General features: G+C 44.3%; 1 protein-coding gene across 3 annotated transcripts in view; it reads left to right on the plus strand.

The window, feature by feature from the left end:
* LOC113014508 (tenascin-like) overlaps positions 1–15,344 on the plus strand; it is a 55,900-nt gene that overhangs the window by 39,523 nt on the left and 1,033 nt on the right. For 2 of the 3 annotated variants that reach the window (XM_026156090.1, XM_026156091.1), the window contains 12 exons: positions 547–700; positions 1,470–1,739; positions 3,132–6,113; positions 7,921–8,043; positions 10,365–10,508; positions 12,402–12,521; positions 12,692–12,841; positions 12,915–13,057; positions 13,800–13,932; positions 14,013–14,164; positions 14,369–14,465; positions 14,707–14,862. In XM_026156090.1, coding sequence (XP_026011875.1) covers positions 547–700; positions 1,470–1,739; positions 3,132–6,113; positions 7,921–8,043; positions 10,365–10,508; positions 12,402–12,521; positions 12,692–12,841; positions 12,915–13,057; positions 13,800–13,932; positions 14,013–14,164; positions 14,369–14,465; positions 14,707–14,862 — 4,624 coding nt within the window. The remainder of the gene's footprint in view (positions 1–546; positions 701–1,469; positions 1,740–3,131; positions 6,114–7,920; positions 8,044–10,364; positions 10,509–12,401; positions 12,522–12,691; positions 12,842–12,914; positions 13,058–13,799; positions 13,933–14,012; positions 14,165–14,368; positions 14,466–14,706; positions 14,863–15,344) is intronic. The other variant, XM_026156092.1, reaches the window with a different exon arrangement.

Here is a 15,344-nt window from a genome sequence, read left to right on the forward strand (position 1 = left end):
GACTGAACCACCACTCACAACCACTAGCACTTTATATAGCCTCTGTAGAAACTATCTACACCCTCACTTATCTTAACTGCACTACTGTATAGCTCTGTGTAAATAATCATTCTGTACATTCGATAATCTTTAATCCTACAACTGTTTACAACTTGCATAGTTCCCATTTCTGTATAGCTGTATATCCCAGATTCTGTAAAGTTATTTATTTCATATTCTGTATAGTTTTTCATATTTATATCCTGTTCATATTCTGTACATAGCTTGTACTCACTACAGCCTGTACATACTTATAGTTATAGAATATTCACAACATACTTCATACCGTGTACATTATAACATACCATAATAGACCCATTTCTGTAATATACTCACATATCTATATTATTGCTAATATATATTGTAATATATCTATATCACTAAAGCACTTCTGGATGGATGCAAACTGCATTTCGTTGCCCTGTACCTGTGCATGTGCAATGACAATAAAGTTGAATTCTATTCTATTCTATTCTATTCTATTCTCTGTCTGTCCTGACCCGACAGAAGGAGAGCGACCAGCAGATAACTGCGCAGGTGGAAGGCGGCCTGACCACCTACACCCAGACGGGCCTGGCGGCCGGTCAGGATTACAGAGTCGGCATCGTGGGAGAGATCGACGGCAGGAGAGGACGCGAGAGCACCGCTGAATTCATGACACGTGAGGTTTTGTTTCCTTCTTTGTCAGAAACTCCTCTGCTTTTCTCTTCTTACTAAATCGAAGCCACAATCGCTTCCACCCTCCGCAGATGGAAATGATTTTAACACTTAGATAACCATTAAAAATGAGGAAAGTCATACAGACTACACTGACTTTGAATAACTTGTGTACATCTTAGTCACTCTGCACTGAATTATCCTCCTTAATAGTGTTAGTTCTTTGGCTGGTTTACAGGAGTTATACCGTGATGGTGTTTAGGAGGTGTGATGGGTGTAGCTACGTTTTATCACGTCAAGTTTTGTGTTGTAACCATTCTGAGAACACCAAGTATTCCCCAAATACACACTGTGTGCAGATGTCCTGACAAAAGGCATGTTCTTCAACTCTGATACCTGAACCAGAAAGTAACTGTGCGCTGGTCCTGCTTTATGAAAGAGCCTGAAGTTAGAGAAAGGAGCCTCTGACTAGCATACTGGCACTTGAGAGCAGCTCAAATCACCAAACTGGCAGCGGGAGCTTAAACATTTCACTCTCGCTGCCCTTCCTGTGGGAGATGTAATCTGTGGCAGCTGCAGAGAAGCTGCCCGGTGGCTGGCGATGAAGAGGACGATTCAGTCTGCAGGAGTTTAGAAAAGGCAAAAACCGAGTGGAAGTGTATCGATCCAAGTCAGGGGGGTAAACAGGAACAGGTAGACGGCTTCATGTTACCTGGAAGAAAACATTCACCTGGCGTGTGCTGGACTTTCTTCTCTGTTTTCTTCACCTTCAGTCATTTCTGGTCCCACCAACCTCAGAGTTGTCAAGATGTCGTCCACGTCTGCGGTAGTCCAATGGGAGCCGACAGTGGGGGAGATTGACAGGTACCGTCTCACCGTAACGCCAAATGATGGAGCGGGGAGGAGTCAAGAAATGACCATCCCAGCTGACCAGAACTCCGCACAGATCCAGCGGCTGGAGGCCGGGCGTTTGTATGACATCCTGCTCGTGGCAGAGAAAGACACGAGCAGGAGCGCTCCAGAGACCACCCAGGTAGTCCCCGGTGAGTAGAGCCAATCACAGCTTGCTTCCACTCAGGTTAACGTCCTGGAAATCATTTTTCTTAGCTCACGCCATTGACTGTATGTAGATAATGGAGATAGCCTCAACTTTATATGTCAGAAGTGACCTCATTTAAATCATATTTAGCTAATGCTCACTAGCTTTGTTTGTAAGCTGCATCCATAAACTGCCAGATACTTGCTAATTAGTGCTAAGGAGCTAAAAAATAACGTAAAAGGAATTAAATTCTTGGCTGGTCGACTACTACATTTAATAGTAATTCCAGTGTTTAGTACAGTTTGACAGTAAGCCAAAGGTATTTATCAGATAATTGCATTACAAATGCTCCACGAGTCTCCAACAGCAGTCGAGAGGTCCAGTTCACATGGATGTTAGAGGAACTGAAGGTTACTGCTTGTTAAGCATTTTATATGAAATTTGTGGTCAACAATGTTAGTTAGAACTATGAAGTGTATATAACGTTTCTGGTCTGAACAGTAAATGCAGAGCTACCTCACAGCTTTCTAAAGGACAGACGGAGGATTCTCCTATAGTTTAAGAAAAATAAGTCCGGTTAAAGTCTCAGAAAATGATGCTTTGGCCTGATTGATTAATTTAATAAAGTGCAGTATGATGTTTGCAACTTTACAGTCAAAAAACAAGCTAAAGCAGAACATGCATGACCACGTATGACTCTGTGCATCCATACGAGTGTTCACCGTTTCTGTTGTGCTGTATGTTCACAAAAACCCAAGATAAAATCCTCACCTTGAGGCTTCACAGCAGGACTTCACTAACCTTTGTTACGTCTGGCTTTGATAAGAGCCTCTGGTTAGTTATCACCCCAAAGTTAGTCTGAAATGACTCACTGCTGAGTAAAAAGTTAGAAATTTGATAAGAGAGAGAAATAAAAGGAAGGAATCCAGGTCGTTGTTGTTCAAACATTTCTTTTCCAGGCTATGCTCGGGCCATAACAGCTTTTGTTCGGCTAAGTGAGCCTTTGTGTCCCGACACCTCATCATTCAATGAATTACGTCATATACAACACGTTAGTCGATGTCCTCCCCCGACCCTCAAGAAGAAAACGTACTTTTATCTGCCTCTAACCTCAGTCGTTATGTTTCTTTCTCAACAGTGATACGAACAGGTTTGTCCGAGGAAAACAATAATGACATTATGATATTCTCCTTGCAGGTTGAACATGGATGCTGCTGACCTGAGTTATGGTTTGCTCGGGCTGGCAAACTGTTGTAAATCAGGTTTCCTTAAAGGAACAATAATGATTAACAACCCTGCTTTTCTTTCTTTGTTAGGTGTGACTTCTTCGGTATTAAGGGCATATTATGATGATCTTAACACTTAATCCAAATACTCACTGCCTTTACATCCTTAGGAACGATATTACCAAGATTTCCCACGGCAGCTTCCCCTCCATATATTTCCAAAGAGTCCACTTTGACTACCCAGGCCTCCCTAGCGCCTAACCAAGATGTTAGCAGCATACACCAAGACTTGAACCCATCAGCCGAGGGACAAATATTTGACCAGCGTGAGAAGACAGAAGATGTGAGCAAGGACAAAGACTCCTCAACTCCTATAATAATTGCCAGAACTAAACCTCTGGTCAATAAAATGTTTTCAATAAATGGCACCAGCCCCAAACCCATCGGAAAGTCCATATTGCCAAGGAAGCAACCGCATTTCAATGCAACAAGAGTTGTGCCCAGAAGGAGACCTTTTAAAAAAGTCTTGGAGAGTAAAAACCTTAAACCAGGTGTCCCCATCATCAGACAGTCTGTGTCAGACCCAAGTATAGAGGCATCCAGCTCTGACAGAGTTGATAAAAATAAAGCTATGCTGCCTGGAACAGATTCAGAAACAAAGATCCAAAGTAGCTCAGAGGAATCAGCGGCTGCTGCTGACTTAAAAGGGCCACCGCATGTTGGCATTGCAGGCCATGGAAATGACACTGGTCTCGTTTCTCCAGAACCAAGTGGGACCGTTCAAAGCCAAGAGAAGAAATGTCTAAATAAAATCAAAGTGACACATTCGAGACTCCCCTTAAAAGATAGAGGCAATGGGTGTAGGGGGGCTGAGCATGCTGGCATGGTAGAGAAAAGTCCAGACCTGGGTTCACCGCCTTCTGCAGAGCCAGACCTTGATTATAAACCAGATCCTTTACATAAACTTTTGAAAGACACTTTTGATAGTATGAACATCTCAACATTTTCTGTTCACCTGTCAAAATCATCAAACCTCTCAGTCAATGCAGACATAATTGGGAAACAGATTTTGAGAGGACTGAAGCCACTGCCATCGCTCTCATCCTCTTCAACATCCTCAGAGTCACAATCATCATCGCATTCATCAGCCTCAAGGACATCACACTCTCCAGCTGCACCACCATCACCTTTATCCTCACCATCCCCACCTTCACCTGGTTCCGATGGATCAACGGCAGGTTCATCGTCCTCGCAAATGTCTTTAATTCCATCATCACCTTCATCTTTACTGTCACCACCTCCATCCACATCATTGTCCCTTCCAACAACATCATCATCCCCTTCCAGATCTGATAAATTTGATTCACATTCAAGCAATGAGCTAAGTGAAAGCAGCAGAAGTAGCTCTGCGCCTGCACCACCCACAGATAGAAAACCACCACCAGAAGGTGGGGTACCTCGAATGAACACTCCTAAATATGGAATCAGACGCCGTCCATACGCAAAGTTTGGACCTTTTCAGAACAAAACCCATATAAATTCTAGATTCCGTCTCCCCTCCCATCGTATGAACCTTAGTCCTGAAATGACAGCAGAGAACAAACATCGGCCGACGAGCGAACTGTTGTCTTTACCATCTATATCTGCTTCTGAGGAATCATCCTCTGTTAAGGCAAGTGTACCAGTGAAGGATACAACTGGGTTAAAAAATGGGACAGGTACACCTGACTTATCTGGAGTCGAGCAAAACCAAAAAAATGTGCAGATAGAAAGACAAAGGATAGCAAATCGCTGTCCTCCATTCAAGAATTGCCGTTTTCTAAAAGGCGGACCTTTTCAGAATCAAACTCGTCGTATTGGACCTTTGAACCGTGAAACAGAGTCACGCAAAGAGCAGGTGGTTTCCAATGAGTTAACAGCTACGTCAGCCCCTTCTCTTTCCAAAGGGCCTGTGAGAGATGCAGATGATGGTGGACTTGGGACAAGAATCTCCTCCACAAGTTCAGCCACTGAGTTTAATCGGACACTCAGAGGAAGAGGAATGTCTTCCTTCCATCGCCAAAATACCAAACTGGGCTATATCTCTCGCCAACTATATGAAAGACGTTTAAAAAACGGAACCCAAAGAATACCTCAACGTCCGTATAACTATTCTCCTCACAAGTATTTCCCAAACAAAGAGGTAAATGCAGGCAGCACTGGAAATCAAACTGGCCAACTGGGAAGCATATTAACTCGCCAGAATGTCCAACACCCTATGCATCAAATTCCAATTAGAGAAGGAGATCAAGATACTGCAGCTGACCAGATAGATGGTCAAACCAATGTCCGATCGCAGACTGAGAATCTAGGAACTGGAGACAGAGCTGTGGGGAGAGAAGAAGATGTTAGCAGTACTGATTCAAAGCTGCAAGAAATAAATGACAGCGGAAATCCTGGCAAAAGCAATGGGACTGGAATTCAAGGCAGACCAACAAAACAACATTTCCCAAATTCAAGACCCTCCAGCTCAGTCACATTTCCAATAAGACAACCAGCAGCAAAAACTGTTCCAGCACAGCATCCCACCCACATTAGACACTACACCGGGGGTAGCCAAAAGAGTGAGAACCCACAAACATTTGAAAGTAAAACTAAGCAGACAAATCCTACGTCAGATCTTTCTTCGTCTGGAGTCTTAAGGGAACCTTTGGACTTTGTGGAAGTCATAAACCAGACCACTGATGGAGTCACATTGATATGGGACTCACCTGAAGGCAAGTACAAAAACTTTGTTGTGACGAGAAAAGACGGAAAAGAGGAGGACACAGAGCCAAAAGAAAAAGAGCATGACTACCACGATTCTGGCAAAGAGGGAGGCAGGGAAGAAGAGAAGACGAATCACACGCCTAACAGGGACACCATTTCCCAAAATGTAGGTAGTGAAGATGAGAACAGAGTGCCTGGAAGCCTTGTAACTCATGCCCCAAAAATCCAAAGCAAAACAATAGTAAAACCAACAGAAAATGAAAAAACCTTCAAAAAAGTCCTTCCTGGTTCAGCTCGGTCCTTCCGGTTTGAGGATCTGCCCCCACAGCCCGAGTACACCTTGACCTTACTGGGAAAGGGCCCTGGCGTTCTGTCAAGACTGCACAAGCTTGTCATCAGTACAGGTACAAGCTATTGTAACAGTAGAAAAGATGAATTTCTACTGTGCAAAGCTTCAAAATTACTGTCAGTGTTGTCAAGTCTCGTTCAGACGGCTCGATTCTTTCTTTTTGATCTTGTACCCGCGTCAGTCTTGGATCATTCAGAAGACTGTTCATTCAAGTGCTAATAACTAATAATCACTCGTCTTAAATGTGACTAGAAATGTGTGCTTACCCACTAAATGCTTCCTCCATCGTGGTTTCAAGAGCTCGGATGCTGTGGCGCTCTTGAAGACTGTAAGCTTGTGATTTACAGTTCCACATTCATCACTTTGTGTTTGTCATTCAAACAGTGGTTCAGTATAACTCACTTTCTTATTAACACATACTGATTTTGAAAAAACTCTCATGAACTTGTGTTTTCTGTTCATATTATATTTGTGCAGTCATTCTTCAGCTCTCGTGAATATGACAAATACTCATATTCATGACATTATAAAGATCAACACCCTCTCCACCATAAAAGACACATCCAGTTATTTGATGTCAACCCTCAGATGTGGGTTTACAAAGCTGTTTGCCAGATAGTCTTCTTAGTTTGTACTGGCCTAACTTGGTTAACAAACAACCTGCAGAACTTACCAGACTGCCACATGCAGAAAATTTACCAATTCTTTACAAAAAACAAAAAAAGAGGGAGAATCTTTGTTTTTTTCTCTTTGTACAAACATTAGGGAAGATTTTATGTACAAGAAACCAAACAGCATTCCAACTCTGTTGGGCATGATTAACAGAAGAGGACCCAGGATTGAGCCTAGGGGAACTCCACTCAGATGCACTGTTGATACAAACTAGTTGATCAACTAAGTTGACATCAAAGACATCAGTAACAACGTAACTCTCTTCATTCACTGCTACTCTGGTTTTTTCTCACTCAGGGTAAGCTAACAGCCATCTTCACTGACACCTCTTCACCTCTCTCCCAAACCAGGGTAAGACCACGGCTGGTCTCTCTACTTTCGGTCTGTTTTAACTTTTCGCATTTAAAAACGAAAAAGTAAATCAATTAGTAAATCTGTAAATGTGAACATTTTAAGGTAAATCAGCGCTGTACAGTACTGATGCGTACTATCAGTATTATACAGTACAGCATAGATTTTAATACAAAGAATAGTCTAATTCTCTTTTGTAATATACAGCTTAAGTCGTGCAAAAAATAAAAGAAATATCATTTATTGAGTGATACCGAGTCCTTCTGAGTTTTGGAAAATTATCTTAACTTCTCCCGATCGTTTCCTGGTTCTCACTTCCAGCTCTAAACAGTTAGATTAATATCTTAATGTGTTTGTGTTCATTCACTCTGAATAATCTTGTCAAGTGGTCTCTTTATCTTCCTTTGTTTTAACGTCCTTTATTCCTGCCATGCCTTTTATTTTCAGGTGAGACCGAGCAGCTAACTACTGTGTTAAAATGTCGTCACTCCCTCCTTTGCCCAGGAGCCATCTGCATTTAATTGTTACTTTATATGTCTGTATATGATTTGTATACTGTATATATGTTTGCATTGTACATATATACACAGAAACCCATTGAAGCACTAATAGCAAATGTGTGGATGAATAAATAATACTGTGCACACTGTTTTCACTCCTGACTCTTTTCACTCTACTTCAGTGTTTTTCACAAACCCAGTTATTATTTTTTCTTTCTCTTTGTGGAATTTTTGTATTTCTGCTGCTTGTTTTTGTCTTTTATTGATGTTTTTCCCTCCACTTCCCTTCCTGCCTTTCGTTTACCCCCCCTCTCTCGTTATATTCGATCTGCCCTCTAGGACCCGAGCCTCCCTCTAACATAGTCTTCAGTAAGGTGACGGAAAACTCTGTGACGGTGTCGTGGACCAAACCAAAGAGTCCCGTCAGCGGTTTCAAAGTCACATATACCCATGCAGAGGATGGTGAGAGCCTGGATTCCTATTGTGCTTCATTTCTTATTGGCTAGTGAATATTTACGTAAGCCAGGGGTGGGCAACTCCAGGCCTCGAGGGCCGGTGTCCCTGCAGGTTTTAGATGTGTCCCTGATCCATCACAGAATAGAATAGAATTCAACTTTATTGTCATTGCACATGCACAGGTACAGGGCAACGAAATGCAGTTTGCATCCATCCAGAAGTGCTTTAGTGATATAGATATATTACAATATATATTAGCAATAATATAGATATGTGAGTATATTACAGAAATTGGTCTATTATGGTATGTTATAATGTACACGGTGTGAAGTATGTTGTGAATATTCTATAACTATAAGTATGTACAGGCTGTAGTGAGTACAAGCTATGTACAGGATATGAACAGGATATAAATATGAAAAACTATACAGAATATGAAATAAATAACTTTACAGAATCTGAGATATACAGCTATACAGAAATGGGAACTGTGCAAGTTGTAAACAGTTGTAGGGTTAAAAATTATCGAATGTACAGAATGATTATTTACACAGAGCTATACAGTAGTGCAGTTAAGATAAGTGAGGGTGTAGATAGTTTCTACAGAGGCTATATAAAGTGCTAGTGGTTGTGAGTGGTGGTTCAGTCCATGTTATTATTGTGTTTGAGGGTACAGTTGTCCATTGTGTGTGTGTGTGTGTATGTTCAGTCCATGTTTTAACGTGGGTCAGATGTCAGGAGGCAGAGTTCAGGAGTCTGACAGCTGTGGGGAAGAAGCTGTTCCGGTACCTGGTGGTCTTAGTCCGGAGGCTCCTGTGGCGCCTCCCAGAGGGCAGGAGGGTGAAGAGTCCATGTGATGGGTGACTGGGGTCTTTGATGATTTTCCCAGCCCTTTTCAGACACCGCTTCCTGTAGATGTCTTTTATGGCAGGAAGTGGTGCTCCGGCGATGCGCTGGGCAGTTTTCACGACCCTCTGCAACGCCTTCCGGTCCGAGGCAGAGCAGTTCCCGTACCAGACTGTTATACAGTTGGTCAGGATGCTCTCGATGGTGCAGCGATAGAAGTTCACCAGGATGTCTGAGGACAGGTGGTTCTTCCTCAGAGTCCTCAAGAAGAAGAGGCGCTGGTGAGCCTTCTTGACCAGCTTGGAGCAGTTGGTCGTCCAGGTGAGATCCTCGGAGATGTGGACTCCCAGGAACTTGAAGCTGCTCACACGCTCCACAGCCGTCCCCTTAATGTGGATGGGTGGATGTGGGTCAGCATTCCTCCTGTAGTCCACGATGAGCTCCTTGGTCTTCTCGGTGTTAAGCAGCAGGTTGTTTCTGTCGCACCACTCAGCCAGACGATCCACCTCCTCCCTGTAGGTGGCCTCATCGTTGTCACTGATGAGGCCAATCACCGTGGTGTCATCTGCAAACTTAATGATGGTGTTGGAACCATCAGCAGGTCTGCAGTCGTGGGTGAAGAGGGAGTAGAGGAAAGGGCTCATCACACAGCCTTGTGGTACACCGGTGTTCATCGTGATTGTAGATGAGCAGCGGTTATCCAGCCGGACATGTTGGGGGCGGTTGGTCAGGAAGTCCAGTAACCATTGCAGATGAGGGAACTGATACCCAGGTCTGTCAGTTTCCTGATGAGTTGTGAGGGGTGGATTGTATTGAATGCTGAACTGAAGTCTATAAACAGCATTCTGGCGTAGGTGTTGTTGTTGTCCAGGTGTGAGAGGACAGAGTGCAGTGCGATGGAGACTGCATCCTCTGTGCTCCTGTTCTGGCGGTATGCGAATTGGTGGGGGTCCAGGGTGGGGGGGAGACAGGATTTGAAGTGTGCTAGGACCAGCTGCTCTAAGCACTTAGTGATGATGGGGGTGAGTGCTACTGGGCACAGCTGATTTAAGTGGCTAAATTAGCTCCTCAACATGTCCTGAAGTTCTCCAGAGGCCTGGTAACGAACTAATCATGTGATTCAGGTGTGTTGACCCAAGGTGAGATCTAAACCTGCAGGACACCGGCCCTCGTGGACTGAGATTGCCCACCCCTGACATAAGCAAAGGTCATGTCCAGTTTCTAGATCAGGGAGCGAGGTCACAGCTGATGAGTAAAGACATCTGTTCCATCAGAGGTTTGGTTCAGTTCAATAACATTGTTTTCTCTGTGTGATTGTTAGATCCTTGCCGTATAATTTAAAGCACTTTGAGGCGACTGATGATTTGGTGCAAGACTTTATGGAAAATAAAAAATATTGAATAATTTATGACTTTTTATTACATGCAAACGTCTATTAGGATTACATGAATAAATAACTAATCCTGTGTTTGTGCATGCAGGCGAGCCGGTGTCGGTGTCTCTGGACTCAAAGGACTCCACCGTGGGTTTATCCAAGCTCTCACCTGGTTCTTCTTACGAGGTCACCGTCATCTCCACCCTCGGACTGGACGAGAGCGATCCAGTGAAAGACTTTGTCATGACGCGTGAGTCACGCGCTGTTGTTCACTGTTTATCTCAGCCTGAGATGACACACTGTTGTAAAAGTTCATAATTGAATCCACACATGGTTTCTTTAAACAGTTTCATGTTTTCCATTTTTTGTGCTTTTTTTTACACTGAAGAACTAAAAACAATTAATTTTACATGTTTTTGCTTCTATATGAGAACTGGTAGCTTGGTAGTGTTTGCAGCAGGTGCTGACCTGGAAATGAGCTGCACGGTTTTTATGCTTCGTCTGAGGAGACTCGTGCTGGATTTATTCCAGTCGTCTGTGTTATTTCAAAGAGCAGAGAAGGCAGTTCAGATGATTCCCATCCTAAACACAGAGTCTCACGGGGAAACTGGATGCTTTTTCTCATCTTTGCATATTTCACTGGTGATCAGTCTACAAACTTCAGTGAGGTCAGGCAATGGCTCCTGGCAAATACTCTTATCCTCAATGATAAGAAAACTGAAATTGTGGTCTTTGGCAGTAACGTTCTCCGTGCCAAACTTCGTGATGCTTTTGGTTTTCTCACTAGTTCCTTTTCCGACACTGTTAGGAATCTGGGCGTGTTACTTGACAGCTCTTTTAAACTTGATAAACAAGTGTCTGCTGTTGTTAGATCCAGTTTTTACCAACTCCGCCTTATTTCTAAGGCCAGGCAGTATATCCCGCATAAAGACCTGGAAAAGCTCATCCATGCCTTTGTAACTTCGAGGCTGGATTACTGCAATTCACTCTACTTTGGTCTCCGCTCTGCCCTCCTTCATAGATTACAGACAGTCCAAAATGCTGCTGCACGCATTCTAACCAAAACTAGGAAGTTTGCCCACATTACTCCCGTCCTAGCTGATTTGCATTGGTTGCCTGTGAAATACCGTATCCAATTTAAAATTCTGCTGTTTACTTTTAAAATCACTAATAACACAGCACCGAGCTATCTTAAGGAACTCCTAAGCTCATATGTTCCTGCTAGGGCTTTAAGATCATCCTCACAGTTACTGCTGGTGCAGCCTAGATCTCGGCTGAAGTCTAGAGGTGATCGAGCGTTTGCTCTGGCTGCACCAGAGTTGTGGAACAACCTTCCAATTGGCATCCGGGCGTCTGACTCTATTCAATCTTTTAAATCACGGCTTAAAGCGTATTTGTTTAATCTTGCTTTTTCTACCGGTTAAATGCTGGCCTTGTTTGCAGCGATTTATTCTATTAATTTTCCTATCATGCTTTTATTTGCGCTGTGCATGTCATATCGCCATTGTGTGTTGATGGCACAGTTATATTGTGCTATAGTTATGTGCTATAGTTATATTTTTTTCTATTGGTGGCTTTTTCCTGTGAACATAATTTTACACTTTTATTTTTTGTTTTTATGACTTTGATTATACTTGTGTTAATTTGTTTTATGTTAAGCACTTTGGCATGCCGTTGGTTTTTAAATGTGCTCTATAAATAAAGATTGTTGTTGTTGTTGTTGTATGTATGTATTTGGTGATTATCAGACTGGGGCGTGTGTCCTCTGGAGTGGAAAACTGAGAGAGAAACTTCAGGAGAATTATAGAAGTATTCATTTCACTTTTACTTTTAGGCTTTTAAATCATGAATATAGAGTAAAAACTTCAGCATTACAATACAGATTTATTTTAATCGTTAGTTGGTTAACTGGCATTTTACTTTCTTCACCGTGGCCGTGATGTTTACTGCACTAAACTTCAAGTTGAACCGATATAGCTGAAATGTTGCTGTTATAATTGTGGAGCGGGAGGTCATGATGGGAGGTCAAGATGGGAGAAAGGTCATGATGGGAGGTCGTAATGGGAGAAAGGTCATGATGGGAGGTTGTTTTGGGAGGTCATGATTCTTTTCGTAACCATTATTACCTTTATGTGTCTCTCAGTGCCCGACCCGCCGACACACCTGCGTGCCGTAAACGTCACCGACTCCACCGCCTTGTTATTGTGGCGTCCAGCGCTGGCAGCCGTTGATAAGTATTCCATCGTGTACGGCGCGGGCACAGGTGAGCAGGCTGTCTCATCTCACTGTTAATGCAAACTCATCATGTCTGCATCATGTCAGTTTCTCTTGCGTGTCTTAAATTCACCCACGGCTCCTCGTTGCTACTCCTACGTGTCTGACTAAAGCGTCCAGTCTGATCATCGTTTTGAATGAGGCAGTTTGCTTGTGTAGGTTCAGAGGTGAAGGTCACGGTGTCCGGAAACGCAGCCGAGCAGCAGCTCAGCGGCCTGGAGGGATCCACCACCTACACCGTCACTGTAACCAGCCAGCTGGGCAGCCGGGAGAGCTCGCCGGCCACCACCAGCTTCACCACCACCGGCGGTCAGCACCACCTTTGTCTGTAGTTTGGCTTGTGACCTGAACAAACACGAACCTCATCAGTGTTCCTCTCCAGGCTCGGGGAAAGTTGGGGAAGGCCCGCAAGACCTCCAGGCGAGCAACGTGACTCCACGCACTGCCACGTTGTCATGGAAACCTCCATCAAAGCCCGTTGGTAACTACAGACTGAGCTATCAGGCTAAAGACAAAGAAATGAAGGTGAGCAAGTTTTAAAAATGATTTCCTGATTAGTCAGTGACTCGAGTTCAAGTCACGACAGGAAGTGAGGCTGATGTTCTTTTTACGCCTCCTCCTATGATTTTTCTGTGTTTTAACTTCTGAGAACACAATCGTCCGGCTTAGCATCGCCTCTCTGGACCAAAGAAAATCGAATAACATATTTGTTAAATTTGCTGAGTCCTCTTGTCATCACCGTGTGCACATCTGGACTGTTTCCAGCACAGCTGCTTCTTTTGGGTCACTCTGTGGACGTTCACACTTGTACAGGTGTGGAGTGACGATTGTGTCGATGGCCAAAGAACTGCTGAATCTTCAGAGTCATATAAAGATCAATCATTAGAAGGAAAACACGAGTTATTGTTATTGCAGACTCCAGAATCGCAGCAGTGATAGGGATTAGCAGGACCCTGGAGTCTAGACGCTGGTGGTGGTGAACACCTGGGAAAACTCCCAGATGTGTGAACACTGAGCTTCCTTGTAGAGTTTAAACTTAAAGAGGTCCAGATGTGTACATGGCGACCACCTTAAAGAGAACCTCAGACTCATTTTATTATTTATTTATTCGTGAATATCAGCAGATGTTGAATTTGATGGTTGTTTTTCACCAACCGTCAAAGGAAAACGTGGCTGAGACGTTCCTGTTTATTTTGACCTGATGTTTATAATAGCGTGCGTATCTCAGACATTCGTGAGGCCTGATTTCCGTTTGTACCGGCGGCAGGAGGTCATTGTGGACGGCTCGTTAACGCAGTACAACCTGACTGGACTCCATCCTGGATCCACGTATACGCTGCAGCTCCAGGCCGAAGGAGGAGGACAGTACACGTCCGCCATCTCCACAGAATTCACCACCGGTACTTCTTCGAGCCTCCGTCAGTGCTGTTGTTGTTCGAGATTTCCTCCCACCCTCACCCTCCGTCTTGCTCCTCCTCAGGAACCCTGCGGTACCCGTTCCCCACTGACTGCTCTCAGGAGCTGCTGAACGGCATCGTGACTTCAGGCGAGGCAGAGATTTTCCCTCAAGGCAGACATGGGACGCCAGTGACAGTTTCCTGCGACATGGAGACAGACGGTGGCGGCTGGACGGTATAAACTCACACCACAGAGTCATCTTTACTTTACGTGTGTTTGACTAATCTAATTACTAATAAAACACTTCCAATATAGTCCAGCAGTATTTATAAAGCACGTTTACGGGACTCGATGGAGACCGGCTCGCTTTCAAAGGCAGCCTCGTGTCAGCGCCGCCTGCACTGAGCAGGTCTCGGGTGTTTGGCTTCCTGTGTGCAGGTCTTCCAGCGGAGGAAGGACGGCTCCGAGAATTTCTTCAGACGCTGGAACGAGTACGTGGAAGGATTCGGGGACGTGAATGGAGAGTTTTGGCTCGGTGAGAGATGCTTTTTAATATCTGAGTACAAATCTGCACAGGACCAGGCTCCGTGTGGTGAGGAAACATATTTGGAAACACGGATGGCAGATGCAGCTTCCACAGAGTGCAGTTAAAGCAGCAGATTTGAGCACAGCGCCAGTTTAACTGGAATGACAGACATTCTCATCCCAGCCTTTTCTCATTTTTCTGTTGTTTATTTTGTTTCCTGTAATAAAACCCGATAAACTCGCCCCTTCAGGACTCGCGAGTATCCACAACCTCACAGCGATGAGCAGGATGAGCCTGCGGGTCGACCTGCGAGACGGCGACGAGTCGGTGTTCGCTCAGTACTCGACGTTCGAGGTGGCCAAGAGGAACTACAAACTGACTGTGGGAGGATACAGCGGCACCGCAGGTAACACGGGAACCTGGAACAGGTGATCAAAGGTTTTCAGCACCGCCGAGCTCGATTCAGGTTCAGATGTTTGCTCTGAACATCCTGATCTGCCTGGGTCTCATTCAGTCAGAAAAAGCCATCACACCAAGGTCACCTCTGTCCTACTGTAATGTCCAGACTGGGGGGGGGGGGGCAAGGCCCCTAAAAGCATGCCCCTGCCTGCACTCCTGGCCTCCTTGGTCTGGGACACTTCAGACTGAAACCTGCTGGACGGTCGTGTATCATCAGAGGTCAGCCTGACTCATAGCTGGCTGCTGCTTCTCACGCACGTCCATGCCAACTGCACTTGTGCCCAACACAAACCTTTTCGATCGCACTTCCTGGTTACAGTTTCTTATTTTCTCTTGTTGTGGGAAACGAGTTTGAGGTTTTATTTCCACAAAGACTAAAATTCACAAACAGTTGAATTAAGTCATCTAAATAAAGCTCAAGGATCCGGA

The sequence above is a fragment of the Astatotilapia calliptera genome, chromosome 22 (assembly GCF_900246225.1).
Source record: "Astatotilapia calliptera chromosome 22, fAstCal1.2, whole genome shotgun sequence".
NCBI lineage: Eukaryota > Metazoa > Chordata > Actinopteri > Cichliformes > Cichlidae > Astatotilapia > Astatotilapia calliptera.